General features: G+C 33.4%; 1 protein-coding gene and 1 long non-coding RNA gene across 3 annotated transcripts in view; one reads left to right on the top strand and one right to left on the bottom strand.

Moving 5' to 3' along the window:
• LOC128549655 (uncharacterized) overlaps positions 1–8,177 on the top strand; it is a 61,791-nt gene extending 53,614 nt beyond the window's left edge. Inside the window, exons 8-10 of the mRNA XM_053526802.1 lie at positions 3,943–4,599; positions 5,745–5,813; positions 5,905–8,177. Coding sequence (XP_053382777.1) covers positions 3,943–4,599; positions 5,745–5,813; positions 5,905–6,104 — 926 coding nt within the window. The 3' untranslated portion in view covers positions 6,105–8,177. The remainder of the gene's footprint in view (positions 1–3,942; positions 4,600–5,744; positions 5,814–5,904) is intronic.
• An 8,311-nt stretch (positions 8,178–16,488) lies between these two features.
• Positions 16,489–20,770, bottom strand: LOC128549858 (uncharacterized). 2 transcript variants are annotated; one of them, XR_008367984.1, is made up of 5 exons: positions 20,641–20,770; positions 19,457–19,575; positions 18,797–18,935; positions 18,323–18,419; positions 16,489–17,870 (listed from the first exon to the last, which is right to left on the bottom strand). It is a non-coding gene; the product is annotated as an uncharacterized LOC128549858 (long non-coding RNA). The 2 variants fall into 2 exon arrangements; XR_008367985.1 differs by having other exon boundaries at positions 18,797–18,930.
• Positions 20,771–25,500: the final 4,730 nt, after the last annotated feature.

Here is a 25,500-nt window from a genome sequence, read left to right as displayed (position 1 = left end):
ATATGTGTTTTTTAAAATAAACAATAAGTTACTGCGTCTTTAAATAAGTTTTAAATGATTTAATGTTTTTATTGTTATTATAATAAAGGTAGGGTATAGGCAGTTCATGGCTGTGGCAGTTGTCCCCTTGGATGTTTTGTGTGCGAGTCAGGAAGGGAACCGCGGGTCTCTTCATAGATGATTTTGCTAATTAACAACTCAGAGTAAACAACATCAAACATTTTGTGATATTTATTTTAGTTAACTTTTTGGAACTTTTTACAAATTTAATCGGAAAATAACAGCTAAAACATTACAAAAACAAAACAATAATACCTCCACCAATACCAAGACATGTTCTAAAAATAACATTCGGGCTTTGAATTAAGGCCCCCGTTTTACATATAATACATTAATTACGATTTGGAACACATCCAGGCTTCGACCTGTATTTGATAACAGGTCTCAAAATTCAAATTTCGCTGGGCCTAAGATTGATTAGTTTGGCCGGAAACGGCAAAAACTACGCAGCGCAGAGTAATCAAATAAGAATGAATAAAACAAAACAAAACCGAATAGAAGGTGATGATTATGTCGTTGTCATCTTGCTGTTAGAGAGCGTTCGCGACATATGTGCTACGAATTTGATGGGTTTTTAAACAGCCCATATCCATCATATTCAAAGTTATGATTCAAAAACTTGTTTTCCACTGTTATTATAGTTTTTATCATTAATGTGTGCATGTCTAGACATAAATGAAAAAATAAATCTGTGGTATCTGAAAGACATTATGATACTATCTTATGACAATCGTGAATAATTCTTACCTCTAGAAGTAGACATTTAGGATTATCGTGGTGGTAAAAAATTCAACACTTTTGATAGTATATACGTGATAAAAGATAATACTGTAGAAACTTAAACGACTTTTTAAGTCGCCTCATAGGGATGATATAATGCTGTTTTGTTATCAGGAATCGTGCCCTCATTTCAACGACTACAGCCCATATCTAATGTACCATAGAGCTACCATCGAAACACTAAACGTATTTTAAAGGAGCGAGTGCAGAAAGGCTTGAGAATCAAAACTGAGAATACAGTTCTGTAAAATAATGAAAAAATTTACTGATACACAAAAAAATGCCCTTTCGGTCTTTAATTGTTTACATATGTAATCCGAGGAAAAATCTTAAATATACTTTACGCCTATTTATGATGCATCATCCTACTGCTTTCGTTTCTTTATCATAACAGCAAAAGTATGTTTAAGAAATTAGAGAAGCCTATGAAAACAGTAATGAAAGAGTATTTGTTCCTGCGAGTGAACTGAATAATCTGGATGACTGGCATGTAATGGTATAATATAACTTTCCGCATGCATATTAATATATTTCATAACACGCTAGTGCGAACAAACCTATGATACACTTAGTGTAAACTAACTATATCACCTATGCCTTATTTCAGAAATAATTTATAGAAAAAAAAAGTGTTTTAATACTATTTATATACGATGGGCGGTTATACGTCGAGCTTGATAATTTCATGAGGGCGTAGCCCGAGTGAATTATTTCGTACGACGTATAACCGCCGGAGTGTATAAACAGTGTTAAAACACGGCTTTGCTTTAAACTTTTTCGATTCTAATACGTCTTTTATCGTAAAAATTAGTTCAAATGTATGGCACCAAATGGTAAGGCCTCAGGTACCCTTCTTTGCATTATTTCTTTGCATTATTTCACTGGACGGGCACCTGGGTAGAACCCTCGATCTTCAGGAGCTCAGCTGAATGGCTTCACATAACAGAATTCTACACCAAAACAAGGTTTGGATCTACTGAATGTATTAAGCAATTCACGGGTCTCCTCACCATTTTGAACACAGCACAGAATATGCATCAGTGCCACTGCAAGACATGTTCATACTGTATGCCCAATGTACTTATTCTTTTGTTAACCAAGGAAAGGCATTGATGGCCATTTTCTGTGCATCGTAAAAGTCGCGACATCGACGATGTCAAATTTAAGTGTACATCATTTTTCATATACACACCGACGGCTTATTTCCAATATTTGTACCAATTCTAAATGTTCAAAGATAATTTATCCGGCTATAACGTACTCGCAAAATGAAAAGTAATAAATCATCGGTGTTTATAAGGATTATTCGTGGCCATCAACCGACTTCGCTTGATCAAAAAGGTTTTATAAATTGTATCTGTACCAATTTTCACTGCTCTTGTAAAATAAATTTTATTCTGGCGAAAAAAAAATGATACAAATGTAAAAACTAAGCTCGCATTGCAAATAAATTGCGAAGAATAGCAGCGCAACAATATTCGTTTATTAGAATATATCTTCGCGATCTACAGTTTTACATGCCATGCATTCTGTTGCGTTTGTTAGGGATTTACCTGGCGGCGATAACTTATATTTTCACTGTCCTGTGACTCTGAAACAGTATCCTGTGACTCTGAAACATTGTTGAGGGTGATGTTCAGTGCGCACCATTAATAGGTTTTAGCTCCTCAGCAGTGTTTTTGTCACAGAAATTGCAAATGAAGTGCCTATTTTGTTCGTCTCCTTGCACCCGTTTTCCTGTTTGGCCTTGTGATTTGTTTTAAATTGTTATAAAATGTTATGTAAGATCATTATTACAAACTGTTTTGTACCTGCATATCCAATGGTATCTCCATACCTGAAATGAAATAAAATGGGAACAATATTTAAAAAGTCACACATCGTACATTGATGCTATTTTGTATACTTTTAACTCCATAAGTTACACATATTTTTAACGAATATACAACAGGTACTTGTACGTGATAAAATTTCACTGTGTTTTGTTTTACACTGTCTTATCCGTTCTATTCAACAAATGACGTCACTGTCAATTAATATATCATTGTTAATATCTTTTAGTCGGTGACATTGGCAGTCATTTTTTGTCAGCAGGATTGTAGATAATGTAAATGTCATGCCGCCGCAATCTTAAAAAGGGTTAATGATGGGAAAAATGGTGTGCATATTAAACTTAAGGCTATTCGTGCAAAGCTGATTGCATATTTGACTTTGTGTTTTGGCTGACGAGTAAGTAAGTGACTAAGGTTTCATCCTGGATAAATATATAGATTGATAGTGACTTGTTTACTTAATATCACACAAATTAGACAATAATTATTATTTAACTGTATGTTTACGTATTGTGAATCTTCTTAAATCGGAAGTAGGAATATCCATTGAATCAGTTGATTTATTTGTCATATCTATATTTGAATCGTTGTAAAATTAGCGCCGGTAAGATAGTATAATCAATTGAAGTTTGAGTATTAATTATAGCTGAAAAAAAGCTACATTCTGTATAAATTGACATTTTAAGAGCTTATATACAACCGTTATTTACAGAATATACTGACAATGAGATATAACACAAAATTAATACTTCCAATTAGACCCAAGAATAATTCTGTTTTGTATTTGTTGTGGAGTAACTGCATTATATGTATATCGAAATCGGCTCTTTTATAAATGTGTATTTTTGTATTATTTTAAAACAAGATTAAGGTCGTAAAATAAATAAAATGTAAATGTTACGGTTGATTTGTTAAGTGTACTTATAACCAGTATTCTACTGCAACACTCAGTTGGTACAAATTATCTAAAATACATTTCTCAAATTTGACATTCGTTTAGACAAATATTTTGTGAATGTGATAAAAGGTAAAGAAATTTAAAAGGTGAAAACTCCACAAGTTGCTCACATGACAATAATTAAAATGTTTCCTGGCTCGGTTTGACTGAGCCTGTTCATGGAGGGTAGTGGATATGCAAGCTACCCTCCAAGCCCTGTACATCCGGGACTCAAAGAACGGACCTCAAACATAACAACACTATGCATGTGCATACATGTTACTACGAATATAATCAAAGTATGTATGTAAATTCGTGTTGTCTTTATTTCAGAGAAGTCTTTCAAAATGGCTACCGCAGAAAATGAATATTATATCAGAGCCATACTGCTCCTTGTTGAAGGTGGTTCATATATTTCAAAAAAAATATTATACAGAGAACATTTTGGAGACTTAGACAAATCGCTAAAAAGACTTGAACGTGAATTAAAGCATGAGTTTCACGAAAAACAAATAGACAAACTATTCCCACAAACTGGAAACACTATGGTGGACACATGGGACCTTCAAATGCTAATTAAAGTAGTATTAAGACTGTTTCATAACTCTCTTAAGAGGGAAGATATAAGGAATTTACGAGTTCTTAAATGGTTGTGGAATGAAGTTCAAGCACACAGTCCTTCAGTAACACTTGATGCAGTTCAGTACGAGGATATCAACGACCAACTTACTGATGCATTGACAAGTTTAGCTGCAGGCTTTGAAAAGAATGTGCAACAGGAATGTAGATCAATTATCAACAAGTACACGTCTGGGCCTCTCGATGTTATGTCCTCTAGAGAGTGTCTGAAGCAATTACAGAATAATGCTGTTCTGGTTAAAGAAATATTGGAGAAGATCGAAAGCTCTAAGGATGACATATGTACGCGCTTAGATGCCACACAGAAGAGTCTGCCGGACGATGCCAAGAATATCAGGCAACATATGACAGGTAAAGACACTCTAGTATACAAGTTGTTTCTGTAAAATTGTCTAGCAACTTATATTTGCATGTACTCTCTGTTAATCCCCTGTGTTCTGCGGTTCAGTTTAGTTTTTGATAACTGATAAAAGACGCGTGTACGATAACTGTTTGAAAGATAAATACACATGGAAGATGTGAAAATAAATTGAAAGCATTTTAAGACCATAGATTTTTATTACACTAGTAGAAAATGTCTTGAAATGGTGCCAGACTTACTTGTCACAGTATGTTCATTCCAAATGAGCAATATAATTTGAGGTTGAATCGAGAATTACACTTGTCAATATATTTGTACATGTGAAAACAATTGTATTTTATATACACAACAGGATATAGCTACGTTTTATTATCGCTTTAAGCCTCTAAATTTATGTCAATATTTTTGAAATTTAGAAAAGGCTTTTCATTTGTTAGTAATTGCAATGAAAAGAATATAAGAAGTGATTCTGTGCATTTTAGGAACTGTTTATCTCTAAACACACTTTTGACTTTTAATCAATAATATGTAGAGAACTCTCAAAAGCGTGAGTCTCGCTAGTGAAATTTGATGTAAAATAGAAGGAATTTAGCTGCATGTTTTATAAATACATATTAAAATAGTTACTTTAACAATATTGGTGTATTATTTTTGTTATCTATTATTAAGGACTATCTGGTTCAAAAATGTTTAATATTCCTCTGGAGGTATATCGCGTTCCAGTTGTACTATTTATTCAAGCTATCAAAGTTTACCTAGCAATTATTAATTAATTTTCTAATTAACTTGAAGTTGATAACATTGTCAAATGACGATGCTTTTAGTGTACAGGAAATGAAAATTGCAAAACAAACGACATGATATAAATATTTCAAAATAGGTATTCAGCACATGCATTAATATCCCTCACTGATTTGGGTTCAAGCCTCATTCGGGCTTTGAATTCTTCATGTGAGAAAGCCATCCAGCTGGATCACGGAATGTCGGTGGTTCAACTCAGGTGTCCGCCGTTGATGAAATAATGCACGGAGGGGCATCTGGGGTCTTCCTCAAAGGCATATGACTTAAATTGTGTATGTATGGCATTAACCCCCACCCCCCACAAAAAATTAATATGATATTTTCTCATTTTCAGATGTTGAAAATACTTTGATTGAGCAACTGCAAAAACTTGATGTAGGAACTTGCAGGAAAAAAATCAAAGGTAATTTATTGTATTTTGTGTTACACGTAAGACAGCTTTATTGATATAATTTTGCAAAACAACTGAATGAGATTCAAAATTTGCATTTCAGTTGGTACGCATGAGGAGGTATCGCTAGGTGGACCAACCGAAGAGTGGATCCAGCTGATGAAGAGATCTCTGAATGATGTCTTGAGTAAAGCAGATAAAACGTCTGGAGGAACATTTGAAGATATCAAGAAAAGAGTAGAGGAATTACTCGAAGATATCAAACAAATCGATTCAACAATCAGTGTCGAGGCTCAATGTTGATATGCATCATTCTTATGTTTGAATACTTTACATACTCTGGGCTACTGGATTTGCTCCAGTATCTAACGAGTCAGAAATATCGAGGTCGGCTTGTGCTTTAGCAGAATCATTGTCGACGCATTTCAAGGTTGATATTCCAGTAACGGCTGCTTATTCCATCTCATTTTCATGCTTGCAAAATGCGTTAGACGATTTAGGTAAGTAGGTGTCAAATCGAAGTTATTGCTTAGGTATAAAAAAGGTCAGAATGACAATATACAACATTCTTACAACAGCATAGTATACATCGCAGACATTTATCAACTGACGAAATCGCCCGTCTAATAAGACTTGCACTTAAAAATAACTACTTTGAATTATGTGAGGATACTTATTTGCAAAAGCTGGATATGGCAATTGGTAGTTCCATGGCACCAGCATATGCATCTTTGTTCATGGAAAAACTTGAACAGGATTTTATCCACTCAAGGGGATTCAAACCATACCCGTGGTTACGTTTCCTTGATGACATTTTTATGATTTAAAACCATTCGTAAGAGGAGTTGGAGTCCTTTATCGACGATCTTTTAAATATCAAATTTACAAGTACAATTTCAGAAAAAAGAAATTGTTTTGTTCTTAGATGTACAGGTATCCAAAAATAAATCGTTAGGAATTGACACTGATATGTATTTGAAAGAACAAACAAATAACCGTCAATACCTAGATTACACATCTTGTCGTCCGAAACAATGCAAAGTTAGAATCCTATACAGCCAGGCAAAGCGGTACAGGAGAATTATTTCTGATAACAAAAAAGAAAATCAACTCATCTCTTAACGATTTACGGAACTAATACATAAATATAATTTTTCGGGAATCTGTGATAGACAATGCATTCAGTAAGGTGTCGCAGTCGTCACAAAAGGAAGCCCTGGTGCATTCTGATAAAAACAAAACAAGTGTTATTCCATTCGCCGTAGAATATAATCCATCATTACTAAATATAGGTGGAACAATTCATAAATATTGAGATCTTCTGAAAAGTGCTAAAATACAAATTTTAAATTTGTACATGACGAATACAAACCTATACAGTAGTGGCGTACAGACGTACTAGAAATTTAAGCACCTACTTCTCACTGTCTGCATATCAACTCTGAATCCTCATTTAGCAGTACAGTTACAGGAGAAACATTTTCTTTACGATATGATACAAACTGTCAATCTAACATTTTTGTATATTTTAAATTAATAACGTGTAAAAATGCAATATGCATTATGTTGGACAGACTATGCAGCCGGTTTCACGGCGTATGAATAGTCATAAATTTGACATATCTGACTTTACGGATCCTGCATATTCCACGTTGGTTGCTGGTCATTTTAATCAAGATGGTCATAGTGTTGATGATTTCACATTTATGCCAATTGATGTGGTAAATAATCAAATTAACCGGCTATGCAAGGAAACATTCTGGGTTTCATAAGTTACAAACACTAAATCCAGAGGGACTTAATTCAAAAACATTGTTTAATGTGTAATGAATTTTACATGAATATGTTTAGTACTATTCCGTGGTTTCCTTTTTGTGTTTTTTTATTTATATACTGCTATAGGAAATTCAGTATTCTTATATTCACATCGTACAAAACTTGTTATCTGTAATCCACATGTGACATGTATTAAGTATATACTATTAGGTTATTTAACATTGTTCTGTACAATACGGAGATATATTTGGACGAGTACCAAGCCTAGCGGCTCCTCCAATATGGTTTTCTCAGCTGGGTACGAGTCCGAATATATCTCGTATTGTACAGTACATTGTTAAATAACCTTTTTATTCTATATCTATTTTATCTAACTATAATAATAGTTTAAATTAAAAATGTTTCACTGAATATTGTATTCTTGCCTTTTCTAGTTTTTCCCAGCTTGGTATGAGTGCAAATATATATTATACAGAACAATGTTAGACCTTAAATAACCTTTTTATTCTATATTTATTTCACTTCATACGTAATATACGTAATTCATTGAATGTTGTTTTTTCTGCGTATCATCATTAAAAAAAGTATATGGTGCAACCTCCCTACAACAGCCATTTGGCGATTCTGGTGGTAATAATACTTGGCTGAGATATTATGCCCACAAACATTGTCAGCAGGTTTGGTGAAGATCGGATGAAAACTGTTCGACTTAAAAGAGTGGACAAGGCTAAATTCCACGTTTTTCGAGTAATTCAAGGACTATAATCAAAGAGTGCCTGGTACAATTTGGCTGGTTATCGATATTGGCCGAGGTGTAATGCCCACAAACATTGTCAGCAAGTTTGGTGAATATCCGACGAAAACTGAATTATAGAGCAGACATGTTTTGGATGCTGACCGCCCGTCCGTTGCCATTCATAATCTTCTCCATTTACTTTCTTAACCGTTAGATAAAAACTGCTAAGGTAGCTATTCAGAGAGTCAGGGCTGATACCAATTTCTAGGTTTCATCCGGAACGGCTTCTTTAAGCGACTTTTCAAATATTCCAAAATCTGATGATCCTTTTTACTGTATTTTAAAGTTTTTATTAAGCTCTCTGTGATAATTACATTCCTCTATGCAGATAAGGACTTCGGACACTATCAAATGCTTCTAGCCTACATTTTAAATGCAAATTTCTCATTAAGTATTTAAACAATACCCAAATCGTTTCGAGTCAATGATAAACCAATGTATTAGTTAACTTATTACAGCAGAAACTAACTCTTAATAGGTTTATTGGAAAAAAGAGAGAAAAATAACGTAGTACTTTAGATTAATGCATGTATATACTATAATCGATGTTATAATATATCATGTGGTGAAAATGGGGAATAGAAAAATGGAATCATACCAACTTGTTAGTCTGTTTGACTAAAAATTGGATGATATGTTTAGCTGCAATACTTGAACGTTTTTGGCATATTTTTGCAATTATTTTTATAAAGATTTGGTGCGTTAGAAGAACACCATTACGTCTGAACGACTCTTACCACAACTTACGTCTCGTCCCACCATTAAGCTTAGTCATATTACATTTATGCCCCGTTTATTCATACAATACGGGGTCATAAATAAATCGGACGTGTAATATCTGACCACTTTTATTAAGTGTCTATATCCTTCCGGGTCGTCGACGAAAAATATTGAAATTACGAAAAAGTCTTCAGTATAATTTAAATAATATGTAAATAAAATTATCTTCACATGTTAAACCTTTATAAATGTTAAGAATATGTTCGATAGCATGAATAAAAGAGACAATACTAACGTATGTAGAAAAAATAACCCAACAACACACATTATTATGATGCCAGGCACCCGATATGAAATTCAAACGTCCGCGCGGAAAAATATTGGCATTTCTGGTAGCATTGTACAATGTATTTTAACAAGGCAGTCTGAAAGACAGCTAAATCCCCCGCCACTGCTATGGATAGTGAAAGGGTAAACCTTTGATTTTAGCTGTGACCTTGACCTTGAACTGACATGGCTGACTCATGAATTCTGCACAACGTCTTGATGAGGTGATCATTTGACCAAAGTTTCATGAAAATCCTTCAAGGGGTTTAGGAGATACAGAGCTGAAACCTTTGACCTTCAGTTGTGACCTTGACCTTGAGTTGACATGGCTGACTCATGAGTTCTTGATGAGGTGATCGTTTGACCCAAGTTTGATGAAAATCCTGCAAGGGGTTTAGGAGATATAGAGCGGACACAAAATGGAAGGCTCAAACCTTTGACCCTAAGTTGTGACCTTGACCTTGAACCGGCATGACTGACTCATGGGTTCTGCACATCGTCTTGATGAGGTGATCATTTGACCCAAGTTTTATAAAATTCCTTCAAGGGGTTTAAGAGATATAGAGCGGACACAAAATGGAAGGCTCAAACCTTTGACCCTAAGTTGTGACCTTGACCTTGAACCGACAAGGTTGACTCATGAGTTCTGCACATCGTCTTGATGAGGTGATCATTTGAAGTTTTATAAAATTCCTTCAAGGGGTTTAGGAGATATAGAGCGGACACGAAATGGAAGGCTCAAACCTTTGACCTTCAGTTGTGACCTTGACCTTGAGCCGACATGGCTGACACATAAGTTCTGCACAACGCTTTGATGAGGTGATCGTTTGACCCAAGTTTGATGAAAATCCTGCAAGGGGTTAAGGAGATATAGAGCGGACACAAAATGGAAGGCTCAAACCTTTGACCCTAAGTTGTGACCTTGACCTTGAGCCGGCATGACTGACTCATGGGTTTTGCACATCGTCTTGATGAGGTGATCATTTGACCCAAGTTTTATAAAATTCCTTCAAGAGGTTTAAGAGATATAGAGCGGACACAAAATGGAAGGCTCAAACCTTTGACCCTAAGTTGTGACCTTGACCCGGCATGGCTGACTCATGGGTTCTGCACATCGTCTTGATGAGGTGATCATTTGACCCAAGGTTTATAAAATTCCTTCAAGGGGTTTAGGAGATATAAAGCGGACACAAAATGGCAGGCTCAAACCTTTGACCTTGAGTTGTGACCTTGACCTTGAACCGACAAGGTTGACTCTTGGGTTCTGCACATCGTCTTGATGAGGTGATCATTTGACCCAAGTTTCATGAAAATCCTTCAAGGGGTTTAGGAGATATGGACCGGACACGATTTTGTTACGGACGGAAGGACGGACAGACGGACGGACGTTCTAACGAAACGGTCTTTATGTGACACCCCCATTGTTCTCTCTATTGTTCTAACAGTCACATAAAAAGAAAAAAGTCACATAAACAGAACGGAATGAATGACATCAAAGAGAAAGTACCGTTATGCAGTCACTTAACGGTCATTTCGCGGGCACGGAAGGACGGACGCAGACCATTCCTATAATCCCTCCGCCACGGCGGGGGATTAATAAGGGACAAGAAAGCGTATGTAATAAGAATCATAAAATTAATGTGTTTTCATGAAGATAGCCATGAATTGGTTCTTTTACGTCTAAAAGTAGGACGTGTGAGATACAGTTCTGTAACGGCATGCTGATTACAACTAACGTCTTGTCTTGCCATCAAGTTTGATACTCATTCATTTGTAAAAATGACTATTAACATGAATGCCGTTTTTGTTACATATTAATACAATATATATCTTTTTGCCTGTCTTATTTGCCTCACAACGAAAAATACTTTTTCTGCACTGTTTTCCTTTGAAACAGTAATCACGATAAGGTATCGCCTAAAGTGTATACCTTATCGCCTTAAGGGTCCAATCGTCATTTATACACATTTAGTAAAAAAGATGATATTCCACCGTCTACTTTTTTAATCTATTCTTGCTTTATAAACGATAACTAAGAGAAAATATAACGATTTTCTTTTGTTCTCCTAGAAGGAGGCGCTGTTGATGTGTTAGACAAATCAGATGAAACGTTTATTTGCTTTTACGCAGAAGACTGCCAGGAAGAGGAAACTGTCTGCCACAACTCCTCTCAAATGATAGAAAACGTAGCTCAGTTTGATGTTTTGTTTGAAGACATTCGAAAAGTGTTTGTCTACAAATATCCACTTAGGCCATTTTCACTTTTAAACTTTTCAGTTGTTGTCCGGTGCGTTTATCGTTTTTGAAACAAAGGAATGGTGGTGAGTTGTATCTGCTTTGAAGTCATAAATATTAAAGATGTAACTTTCAATTTCGGGTATGCGACTAAAGGTTTTGAAATGAAAGTTAAAATGCTTCACAGATGCGCAATGTTCAGTTAATAGGTTAAACGCGGGGTTTCATCTCATTCGTATTTTTTTCTACTTAAATTATTTTTAAAAGTTCTAATTCTATAAGTCAGCTGTAGTTAAAAGTACATAGTTGCTCCAGGAAAGGTCACCAATGTTAACCGCTTTACGATATTGTAGTCTTGACCTTATAGGCTTTTCATCTGTGAGTGCCGATATTCATATCTAGGTCTTAAATTGACGCAAGATTGATCCGAATCATTTACTGATCAAGATTAGCGCTACGTGGATTCTCTTTGGATCTTTAAATGGTTTCATTTATGTATTCATATTCATTTAAATTTATAAAATTATAACGCTGGTTACTGAAAAATGTTTAGCTATTGATAAAAATATTATAATTGTTTCTATGACTAAAAAGTTTATGTCTGACCATAAGTTTCTGAAACAAATGATTTTCGCTGCTGCAGTGATTATTAATTATGATGCTTATTACATGTCTTTTGTTTGTATGTTTTATGGATCATAAAGTAGTAAAACTTGGAAAAAGTCATTAACTTACTAGGGGCTTTCTTAAAGCTATAATCTTATTGTTTATTTTAACATATGACCTTTAGATTTGAACATCTGTGGTATTGAGCAAGAGACTATTAAATGTATGTATTAAAATGAAATGTTGTAGACATGTAATATAACTTCAGATGCGGTCGGATGGAATTGTTTCATTATATTTCCTATTTTTTACTGCTGAGCAAAAAAGACTATTTTTATTAGAGGAATTCAGATTTTTTTAACCTCATGATTCCATTTCAAATATTTGAAAAAGAATAGGAATTATTCATACCAGCAAAAACAACACATTCCTTTTTAGTTTGCTGAATGACTATAGTTACTCCTACCTCAGAGACGCTCTTCCAAATAGATAGCCTTAAGCTAGTATCCCGTTGCCAATCAGAGCAACTCCATAAATGTTTTCGAACACATTCCCGACCAAGTTCGTCAGACTGTTTAATGAGGCTTGTACATGACTTATTCATAACAGCTACTCGATTGTTAATGACACCCACATGACCATTCATCACTACTACATGACTTCAACCTGATACCCTCTTCTATATCTACTCGATCATTCCGAACCTTACACGAACCCTACAGGACATCTACTTGGCCAGCTTGATATCTTCCCGATCTCTACTCGACAGGATAGACCTAGTCGATATGGAATCATAGGGGGGTCTATATGGGTCGTGTACAAACAATTTCAGTATAAAAACTTTTTTAGTCATCATGCATTTTATTTTAGAATTTTTAGAGGATAAGTATCAGCATCAACACCATATATCATGGAGGTAGAGCACAGATAGTTAGAGCTCCAGAGAGACATTTTTATTTATTGTAATTTAACAGTTTTTTGAAACATTAATGATATTCAGTGCTGATTCTTAGAACAGATTATATTAGATCTCGTTTTGTTCTATTTAAATTTTTGAAGTATTTGCAAAACTAAAATTTAACTTAGCCTTAAGATAATTATGTGCATTAGCAGTTGTCCATCATTTGCTTTGCTAACTTTGCAGTTTATATAAATCAAGTAGTTTAATACAATGACGGGTCTAGGTGAAGACATTCTTATATGTATGTATATATTTTGCAAACTTTATTCAACATTTTTAATCAAACAATGAAACAAACATGCCAAGAAAACGCTATTTTACCATAAAATCATGTGGTCTTTTTCTCTATTAGTATCAATTTATGAAAATCAAATTTAATTCAATTTTATTTCTGCTATTGAAATTCCGTTTAAATAAGTTGAAGAGAAAAACCTTACGTCTTGATTTAAATATTCTACAACAGCGTTTATACGGTGTTCCTTCTTTCGTCTCCAAGAACCAAGTAAAATATGCATCATTCTACATGTCTTCATGGGTTCTTGAATTCTGAAGACATCTTCAATCATAATATATCATAAGCATATATTCTTTTAAAAGGAAATCTAACGAAAATTGCATTTTTATGTTTTGCAAAAACATTACAAACGTTTACTTGTGCATTTTACTTTCATGACTGGTATGAAAAACTCCCAACATAAAACATAACAAAAATTACAATGTATCTGGTGTTTACAAAGCAGAAAATGGAATTACACAGCAATCTCCAAACTACGGAAACTTAGAAGCCCCTTAAGCTTCAGTTGTGAGAAAATGATTTCACATTTACAGAGAACTAATGCGAGATGTCTAGAACCTTATGGTTTTCTAGTATTAAATTTTCTCGTAGTATACATTCCACGAACACAATTTAAATTTAGTTGCAAAGAAAGAAACATTTTGTTATTTCGTGTATCATTCTATCGAAAATCATTATCTCTAAATTAACATGTTGGGATAATTATTGTGAGGTGGGTAGAAATGTTTTGTCGTTCACGGCTTAAATTTCTTATGGTGCAAAAAAAAAATGCTGATATTATTTTTGTTAGTAACATCTCAAATACTTCTTTTCAAGAATCTGCGAAACCATTTTATCTTGACTATGCTATGTATATGGAGAGCTTTCTTACTCGATCCGGCGTCGGCCTTGCCGTCCTTCCGCAAGACAAAGAAAGACAAAGAAACTTTACACGAGCGAGTCCTTTATACCTTCAAAACCACACTCGCAGCTAGGTTTGATAACTCAAGGTCGAATGTTTTAAAAAATATAGTTCTTAATAGCTGAGCAATTTCAAGACGTGATCATCATCACCATCATCATCAACTTCATCATTTTCGATGTTTATCATCCATCATTATCTTAGGTCATCATTATAATTAATCTTTATCATCATCATCACCATCATTATCATCATTATTATCATCATCATCATAAATCATCATCATTGATCATCACCATGATCATTTATTTTCATCAAGGATCATTATCAACATTATCATCAAACATTATAACTGATGAAAATAATCATTATCATAGTAATGATATATAATATTTGATCATCTTCACTTGTAACAAATGCAAGTTAAAGACGAGCGTTCGTGCCGTCCATGGCGCTCTTGTTTTGGGGTTGAGGTAGTATCGCAGCTAGTAACACATTGGTCTCATCAGTGTCAGGCGCCCTGCCTAAGGGTTACGTGGGTTCGATCCGCGATAAGGTCAAAATATTGATATTACTATAGCACAAGTGTGTCATACGTTATCGCAGAGTTAAACAGTCAAATTTCTCCAAAGTTTCCTTCAGTAAACTTTTCCCTTAGGCTACGAGAGACTACACACATTAAAATTATTGTTGAATTCTGTAAAGTCTTTTTCACCAGTGTAATAAATGTCTAGACCATTTTATTCCCGTGTGTCGTCTTTGACCGTGTGAATTATTTTGAAAGATGAATAGGAAATTGTGTCGTTTCACCGTTAACAGACTTCGTAGTTTTTACTAGAAAATATTTCAGTATTAGAATTATAAGAAGAATTATCGTTATTACTTCTCGATTCCTACTCCAAAGTTTCGGGTAGGAACCCGAAGGTATGCCAAGCAAAGTAGACCACCACGACCACTACTGTCAATCGAGTTATGACTGAAAAATGTTGAGAAAGAAGTTAAACCCGAACACACACACACACAGAGTCCCGTGACGCTTGATCGAGTTGATCTGGTCGGCACACGGAACCTAGCATTATTTGTACTACACTCTAACGATAACGTGATTCCCGCTCAAAAGCTAGGATATGTTCACTTCAGATAATTTATGAGACAACTACATGTATTCATTTTGTTGTACATTGTTTGAGAGGTAAATAAAAGTATTTCATCATTTAAATTGTTAAATATGTATAAGACAACACAGTTCAGTCAGGTAAAATGCAGATACCAGTAGCACATCACCAGACCATTTTGTATGAGTTCATTTGTTTTTTCCTATCCATTTTCATTGTTGTTGCAATTTTTATATTTTCGTTTCTTTTTTTTAATCTGTATTTTCATGCACGTTATGTCTTTATATAACATATTATATTATGTTTATGTACATGTTTATGATTCATCAAATGTCATCTTTTATCTGCAATATCAGTTACGGCAAATTTTCTGTTTTTTTTTTTTTTTTTTTTTTTTTTTTAATGGAGAAAGTTCAATAACATTCCAAGGAATCGATATTCTTTCAATAAAAAATTGACTGCTGTCTCAGAGTATCGAACCCACGCGGATAAGAGAAATGTAGAGCATATCAGTATGATTTACATCTGAGCAAAATTGTAACTAATAAGAATAAGAAATATCTATATTCTGGCGAATAAAGAAAATACCTTATAATTATATGATTATGTAATAGCTGTCAGCTGTAAGATAACGAACACAGCTGAGGTATATCTCCATGATGAAATAACTTACTAAAATGCAGTAAAGTGTATAAGGAATAAAAGTTTCGTCGTTTGAACTTATAAAATGAGAAAAATATTTTCAGTCAAACACACAAAATGCAAAATCAGCTAAAAGATGAGACACCAAATTGTAGTGGTGATGTATGATCTTAGTTTCCATGACAAAGGGCTTGGTTCACTTATAGGTTAAAACGGCACAACATCAGATGTTGTTGAAATATTATTATGATGAATTATCAACAACCCAGAATGCAAAATCTCATATTTTAATTCATTTGAAATTCTGCTATTGCCATGGCAACCGATTGATTTTCTTTATGGAAACAGGAAAATCTCTTATAACAATTACATCAGAACGTATAATTAACATTCACATATGCTAAGACATAACCCTAAGCAACGCCTATAATTTGAGACCAAAAAAATATGGTTGCCATGGAAACGGAGATAAAAATGAGAATATTTGCTATGTCTGATTTTTATGGAATAAAACCAATTCAGGTCATTCTTTTCGAAAAATAACATATGTAATTTGTTTGTGAAGATTATTATTCATAAATATACAATATATTTCTGTTGCTATGGTTATAATGGAGTTGCAGAAATAGAATATGCTTCAATGAGATAACAATGTCGTTTCTGGTAAGTTATTGTAGAACACTTTCAGCATTTACCATTACATGTAAAAATAAAAAAATGCATCAATGAAAAGTGTTCTTCAAACAATGTTTTTTTCTCAAGACATAATATAAAACAACAGAAAAATGTTTCCATGGTTACGCAGTTAATTCAGTAAACACAATACTACATAATCTCATTTAACACACAGTAATAGTTTTAGAAAACTGTCTTATTAAATGTCTTGATCGTATTAAAAAGTTAGATATACTAACGGCAATAATGTATAATTAGGCATACATAAACTAAATTGTTTCCACAATAATCCAATGTATGTTTTACATATTATACATAATTTTTGATTTCAGACAGGTTAAATTAATTGTTCATGAAAAGGGAAAATAAACATGATACTGCCGACAGAAATGATTACATGCAGTTTGAACACAGCAGAAAATATTCGTAGATCTATATAATCCAACTGTCGTAATAAAATAAATGTACATTACTACCATATATGTTACAATTATTGTTGAAAAATCTTCCAGTGTTTTAGAGGAATTTCACATTTATACTGTGTTCAGCCTTACATGCATATAGTGAGTCAATATTTAACAAATGCATAGTACTGTTGACACCATAAAGTTGTTAATTCAATGTTTACATAAACTGTATGTATCATTTGTTCTTTTTCAAATATATGGAATTTGGGTCTAGTACATCTTCAAAAAATCAAAAACACTCAAATTAATCAAGATTTCAGAGCTCCTTTCTCTGTATTACTTTAAATGTTAAACACTTTTTTCCATTCATTCTTCGTTTTAAATGACTTGAGTTCTCAATTTTAATGGTTTTAAGCATACATTGCTGTTGCTGCAAGGGGGCGCTATTTCATTATACAGGTACCACTGTCGACTGGCATCCAACTCAGGAATGGTAATACGGTTGGTAAATTTGCCTGTCATGCCAACCCCCTGCCTAAAAATATTAATCTCCGTCTCTGTGTTGAAGTTATAATCCTTCAAGAATACTATACCAGGTCATGCAGAAGACATTCTGTAATGATAAATGTATCAAATATTTAAGACAAAGAACACTTAACCTTTTCATCAATCCTTAACAACAGCTGTCCAAAAGACAGCCCACACATAATTACATTAAATAACATTTTAGAATTTAATTACAGTAATAACTTCTTTTCATGAAAAAAATCAACCATAGCACATATTCTACATCAAGTAAGGGCCATGATTTTGATCTCATTTTAACAAATAGTTCTTTAACCTGGTTAAGAAAAAACAGTTACAGTAACTTTATTAGAATTATGTTATTTCTGTTTAACTTGCTTGCAGTGAGCTAGACACTCTTTAAAAACACAAAAATAAACAGAAACTGTGGTATTTTAATGTAAGTGGCCTCTTTACAGACATGATCTCTGCAGCAAGTGTTATCAATACCTGATTATTAATAAAAGCATAATTTATTAAAGAGGCTCAAGCCAAATATACCTAAACATGTTCAGGACTGAATTCTGTATACCGGGCCTCAATCAGGTTGTACTCCAAGTCATCATGTAGACCCATCATAACAAGCCACATTCCATAGCTAAAATAACGGGTATATTTAAACAATGAATTCTTAAACAAAAACTTCTAAAGTAGCAATAGTGAGTCCTTAGAATATAACATAGCATCACTTTATTAAAACAAATAAATGCCAGCTACACAGTTTATTTTCTTACATACACACCTAAGTCTTAATACAGTATGTTGTGTAAGTATGCAATATTCAATTTGTAATTCAATGTTTATCAGTGGAGATATTATTTTTCATTTACATAAAATTATGCACATTATATATATATAAACTGGAAACTAGTGACTTTCCAAACTGAAGTGTATGAACACACTGTAAAATTAAATATTTCAACATCAAATTCTGTGTGCTTAATAAATATTTCTTTATTTATTGGGTATTCTTACCTTATTACAACACTTTTCTTATTTTGTCCACTATAATTGTCCATATGTAATGAAACATTCTTTTCTCCATAGCCATGATGCTTGAAGTGATGGTGGACCATAGATACCACACTGCTCCTCTTCCAACAGCAGTACTGTACTTTTCATACAAAAACAAGAACAGTTTATAAGAAATGTATTAAATTCTCATCAAAAATGGAGTGAATCAACACTGACCAAACAGTTCATCCTTTCTTATAGATATTGCTTAACATTAACTTGTATTTATCAAAATCTAATTGAATTCCAATTCACAGTGCTTATGATATAGCATCTTTATTATAAAGCAATGCAGTATTTTCAACCCAATTTCAGGGATTTACAGAAAGTTCAGTGAAAAAAAAACCCCATAGAAATTAGTAATATCAAGTCTTAACAAAACATAACTTCCTTTAGATAATTTTACTTGACAAAATTTCTGCAAAGGTGTCACTATAATTCCAATGTAAAATGTGCACTGCAGGCCTGAAGCTTTTATTCATAGAGTCATGATTTGTTTGATGACTATGGAATTTAATTTAGTGATATATGGAATTTCATAGTTAAAATTGATATTGAAAAAGTGCATTTGAGGATACTGACACTGATATGAATGTAAACACTAACTTCAAAATTTCATACCTGCATTAGGATTCACAGAAATACAAGGGCCCTACTTGCTGAGCATGGTATGGGGTCAATACTTGTTGAGCACTCAAAACTGCAGTGAGCCTTTACATTTCTTACTGCTGGAGGTTATCCTGAAAAATATAAAAAATGAATTTCTCATTTATTTAGTAGCCTACCAGCATGCTGCAGTAATTGCAGCAGTGAAAATGAAAAAAACAGTAGTTTTTATTGTAATTTGCATGTAGAATTTTTAAGAAATTTTCAGGAGGTCTATTTTAGTTGCTATAATTACAACAAAAAGTGACAATTTAAAACACCACTTTTCCTGTGTTATTGTACTATAATTTTCAATTTTCATTGATTCTACTGTGCATAATGACCATGTAATTATTAAACTGTTCACATCTGTGACAGTTTAAACAATGTACAGTATCTTGTAATATCCTGTTCATTTACCTCTTTACAATTTCTAGATAGAAAGTTTCATACAGAATGTACTTAACATAGTAGATACCCGACTGTCTTGGCTACAAGTATATTCTGCCACCATGAAAACTTACAAATACACAGGAAAGATATTAAAAGTATTTGACAGCAGACAGTCGAATCGAAATGTCAACACTGCTATTTTCAGGTCTAGGAAAGTGGTATATTTACAGATTATCTGTAAATTTACAGATAATCTATAATTTTACAGATGTTTCGATCTATAAATTTACAGATCAAATGTTTGAAAACTGCTAAAATCATACTTTGACTCAAAATCGCAGCTTGAAATTAATTGATTTACTTATAGTATGCATAAATAAAGGTCAGTTGTAACTTTCAGTCATTTCTGTTGACTTTGATTTTTTTGAAAATGCCAAAAATTCAAAGTCAATAAAAGTGACTGAAACTCACAAATGATGTTAATTTGTGCATACTGTAAATAAACCAATTACTTTCAAGCTGCGGTTTTGGGAATAAATGTAATTTCATAAATTTTCATACACACAATCTGTAAATTTACAGATCAACAAATCTGTAAATTTATAAATTATCTGTAAATTTACAGATAATCTGTAAATAAACCACTTTCCTAGACCTGATTTTTCCGCTGCAAAGTTGCATCTTCGATACGTCAACAAACGAAGCGGTCTGTTCATTTTGTTTTGCATCCAATTACGAATAAATTTATAATGAAAATTAACACTTACCATAACAATTATCAAATCCGCCATGCACTTTAAATATCCGCGTATATGCAGAGCAATAACTGCATGTAATCTCTGACCCAGTTTCAGACATGTATCCACCGATAATGGCGTGTTGATTTCAAAGGGAAACAATTCGCTAATTCACTCATTAGGTTTGTGATATTTCACTAGTGCGATAAAACTAAATGTTGAAACGTTTAAACTTAAAAATCTTCGGCCGATATTAATGATTTTAACACTAATGGCTGTTGCTTGAAAAACAAATTAATGAAAACAAATATCTAATTAAGTGACGTCAACTTCAACGTCATTTTACCGAAATCGAGGCTTGTGTAATTTCAGATAAAAATCTGTCTCTGAGACGGACGTTTTTTTCGTTTTTGAATATAGCGGCATTACCAGCGATGATTTTTGCACTTTTTGTTTGTTTTTAATGTACGACGAGAAGTAGTGGTTAAAATATTAAGACTGGTAAAGGATGCCGCCAAGGCGAAAATCATAAATAAAGTCTCAAATTTCATGGAAAATTCACATTTTTTCGGAAAGTGGGGCATATTTGGAGTAATATATAAACACAACAACACATTATTTTTCAAAGTTTATTACTTATATATGAAGCATGGTGTTTACTTGTTACGAACAGCATATGTATCAATGTAGAATAAGTAATGTATAATATGGCTAAATTCGGTGCCATTTACGTACATTAGTGAACAAAGCCCTTTTGTGATGAAAATGCTACTTTTCAAGCAGGCAGTCAGTAACTCCATTGCTATACCAAAATATGAAATATTTAGTTGTGTTTCGTTCTATTGTTATCATGTATAGGAGTCTCAGTTGTCAAGGGAAGCTGATTTTCTTTCTGTGAACGTTTAATAAAAACCCTGGCTTCCAGCTAATTTTCCTTTTTGGTGTGGAGTCAAGAGGGGTGGAATCCACATTAGCTGCTATAGTGGTGGGTGTATAACTGATTAAATTGTTTCCCTATCAAACTCAAACCTGATACATTATTCATACATTCATGCATAATAAGAAAAATGCTAACTGGCTCTAAGTAATCCATCTTGCACAATTATAAATAATCGCTACATGTAAGATTCGAACTTTCAGAAGACGTCTTTAGAATTCGGCTTGACAAAATATGGTAACTAGAAAAGTAAACAATGACTACAAGTTCTGTCGACTAGTTAAAAATATTAGTTTACTCATCTACAAAATACAAACTTACAAACCAAAGTTTTAACTAATATTTCTATGTAAAAAGTAATCAATAGTTCAATACCCTGCTCTAGATATAATAGTTTATTTCATGATGTAGAAAACTTGTGAGGAGTTTGATATTAGTTACTAAGAAACCCACTCTTTGCATAACTTACATCAAATTTTAAATCATATCTGTCATAATTTCGCCAGAGGTCGTAAGAAGTGCCAATGCCTTATATAGGATTTGAAAGAATAAAATCCAGTTGTTGGTAAACAATGTGCTGGCATTAACATACGTCACCAAAATGTTCAGTGTTGTTTTATTATTATTGTGCTTCATTCTGTGTCAACTCTTTGTTTTTTACTGTTTGCACGAAGTTGAATGGATTTTACATGACTACATATGCATATATATACATACATCTGTAAATAAATTAACATATTTGAAACATGTATAGTATACGTGCAATTGAAAATACAATGTATACACTTTTCCAGTATCTTTTATTTCTAGGATGAACAATACTTTTCACGATCAAAATAAATCAGTTGTTAATCACACAGACAACATCATACATGCGAATTGGCACTCATTGTTAATGAGTAAATCATGCAATCTATGTGCAAGAATTTATCATTTGATAAAGACATTTGACTTGTGATATACGTTTCATTTAAAATACTCATTTAAACACATAATTTCCTAATATGTTTCAAGTTAGGCTACAATTATATATAAAACTAGCTACATTAAAGGGTATTTACAACATCTTCATTTTTAAGCTTCGTTACAATACGCTTCAATAACATATTTCATACTTGTACGGGTATACGTACGTGTAGGATTTAATTGTTTATTTCAGAACCCGTCTGAGGTGTCAAATTTCAGAGCTTCAAAAAATTCAAACAATTGAGCAGTACAAGTCCAACCTATATCTACGAGATGTCTTCAGCGTGTACATTTGCGAGCATTATATTAAGTTTAATTTTAATCGGGCACATTTTAGCGTACGCGTATTATGTATAAAAAAATATTACAAGTTTTGTACTGTGCAAGTGTGTGGAATCGCAACATCTTTACTATAATTTAAATACCAAGAGTTATTGGGGATTCATAATGGCATTTGGCAATATCCGTATGATTACGCATTCTCGTTAGGAAGTTCAATATTCTTTGAACTACTGCCCATCCTGCACATTCTCCCGCTAAACCATTGAGCTGAACACAGACAATCTGAACTGCTTTATTATACGCCGCTTAACATGTTTTGTAGGATTCTTTGTGTGTCAACGGCATTTCATTTAACTGCACTGAAGGACTACTAGGACTGACATACCAAACAAACATTCAAACGACATTTTCTCTTGAACGGCTTGTTTAGTCTTCACCGAACTTGGCCACCGGCCTTTGGCTGTAGCATCTTTGGATGGATCTTTCTTAAGTTTAGTCAAATAATGTGTGAACGTAGGGCAATTACAAATAAAATTAGAAAAGAATTGTTGCGAACATTATCGATTTTACATGTCATGTCTTCTGTTGTCATTGCATTCTGGTGCCATCAGAAAATTTTCAATTCAACTTACGTACTATTACTAATCCATTACGAGGTAGTTTCTCATACGTATAGCGTAGCATCTCATACGTACGATTTGTATCTCATACGCATGACTTTGTTACTCATACTCACGACTAAGTATCTCATATGTATGACTTAGTGAAATACGTACGACTTAGTTACCCATATGTATGTCGCTGACTAATATACAGCGGAACAGTATACTTTTCAGAAAAAGTTGTCACTTTACACGGTGTGTAATTTATAGCGACATTGTGGACAGCCAAGTTAAAGGTCATAAACAGGTAAATAGTTTTCCCTATATATTCTATATAAAACTGACATTTTTTAAAGAACTACCAAACATAGCTAGACCCATTTCAGAGAACAAATCCTTACCTCATTTAAAGAGTTATGATAAAACTGATATAAAATGAAGTGAAAAGTAGGGGTCATGTATCTTCTAAGAGAGATTTCTCTCTCTGGTCATACTTGCTTACTGTAAACTGACATCAAAATCACACTGCTGTGACCTGGAAGTACTACTCATATTAAGTTGAGCTTCACTTCACCAAATACAGCCTGCTCTCCCATTTTCCCCACCAAAATGTCAAAATACATCCACAAGGAAATTTAAACAGAAACTAGCTTTAATTTAGACCTCTGATGTCATGCCAAGTAAAAAATTAGTGTTTAAATATCTGGCAGCCATTTCGCGACTAGACCAGATGGTTACTTTACTTTAGTTAGGCCTTTAAGAAAAATTGTTTTTCTGTAATAGTCTCAATTTCATTTGTATAGTGCCAGTAACATATCTGCGTGAAAAATACAACGTTTCAGTTTGATTTAATCAGTTTTCAAGGTTTTATGGCATTTTCAGAAACCCAGGTCCATGCGCCAATCTTCCTTCAAAATTGATGTCGCGACATACTTTTTAACCAGTTCTTCTAGCCATAGCTGGTTTTTGCCCTATTTCATAAATTTTCACTATAATTTGCAAGCAAATTACACACTATGACTTTGAAATATACCAAACGTCTCCTCTAAAAGGTATAAATGGGCACAATTTAGAGTGTAAATGTGCATTTTTTAATTAAAAATACACCAATAACAGTGAAAATGTGATTTTTTTGGGTTTTTATCAATTTTTGCAGCAAAATTTCTATATAAAAATGCTCATTTCTACCAAAATCTGACCAAACTAGTCCAAACAGGTAAATAGTTTTCCCTATATATTCTATATAAACTGACATTTTTAAAGAGCTACCAAACATAGCTAGTCCCATTTCAGAGAACAAATCCTTACCTCATTTTAAAGAGTTATGATAAAACTGATATAAAATGAAGAGATAAGGAGGGGTCATGTATCAACTAAGAGAGATTTATCTGGTCACATTTGCTTACTGTAAGCTGACATCAAAATCACACTGCTGTGACCTAATACTCAAGTTGAGCTTAACTTCACCAAATATAACCTGCTCTCCCATTTTTTCCAACCAAAATGTCAAAAATACATCCACATGGAAATTTAAACAGAAACTAGCTTTAATTCAGACCTCTTATGCCATGCCAATTGAAAAATTAGTGTTCAAATACCTGGCAGCTATTACGCGACTAGACCAGATGGCTTCCACGCTGGTCCCTTTACTTTAGTTAGGCCTTAAACTATTTCGTCGAGTAACGATTCAGCCGACTCTGAGTCACACAAAAAAAATCAGAAAATCTTAACGAAGATCTATCTCATTCAAGTTCAAATGTGACTTACTGAAATGTCGTAATATATTTTGTGCCTTATCCCGGATCTTACGTAGTAAGAATAGAGTTATGGCTCTTTACAGTCAAAATTACACAAAGGGACTAACAATTTGTGTTGCATGTACCTGAATAAGTATATAGCCTTGAGTCAAGAAACAATACAAGAATAAAATTAAGCATACGAAGTTGTGCACAAGCGCTTTTATTTGATGTTTCACTCAGTAAAAACAGACTTATGTCCCTTGACTTATTCAAATATGTACGTTAATGACATGAAAGCGAGTGTAACACGTATCTCAAAAAGTATTTGGCCCAGAGGTATGATACCTTAAAGGAGTATATTTCA

The sequence above is a fragment of the Mercenaria mercenaria genome, chromosome 16 (genome assembly GCF_021730395.1).
Source record: "Mercenaria mercenaria strain notata chromosome 16, MADL_Memer_1, whole genome shotgun sequence".
Taxonomy (NCBI): Eukaryota; Metazoa; Mollusca; class Bivalvia; order Venerida; family Veneridae; genus Mercenaria; species Mercenaria mercenaria.
Note: the sequence above shows the minus strand (reverse complement) of the source record. Positions and strands in the feature narration are given on the sequence as shown.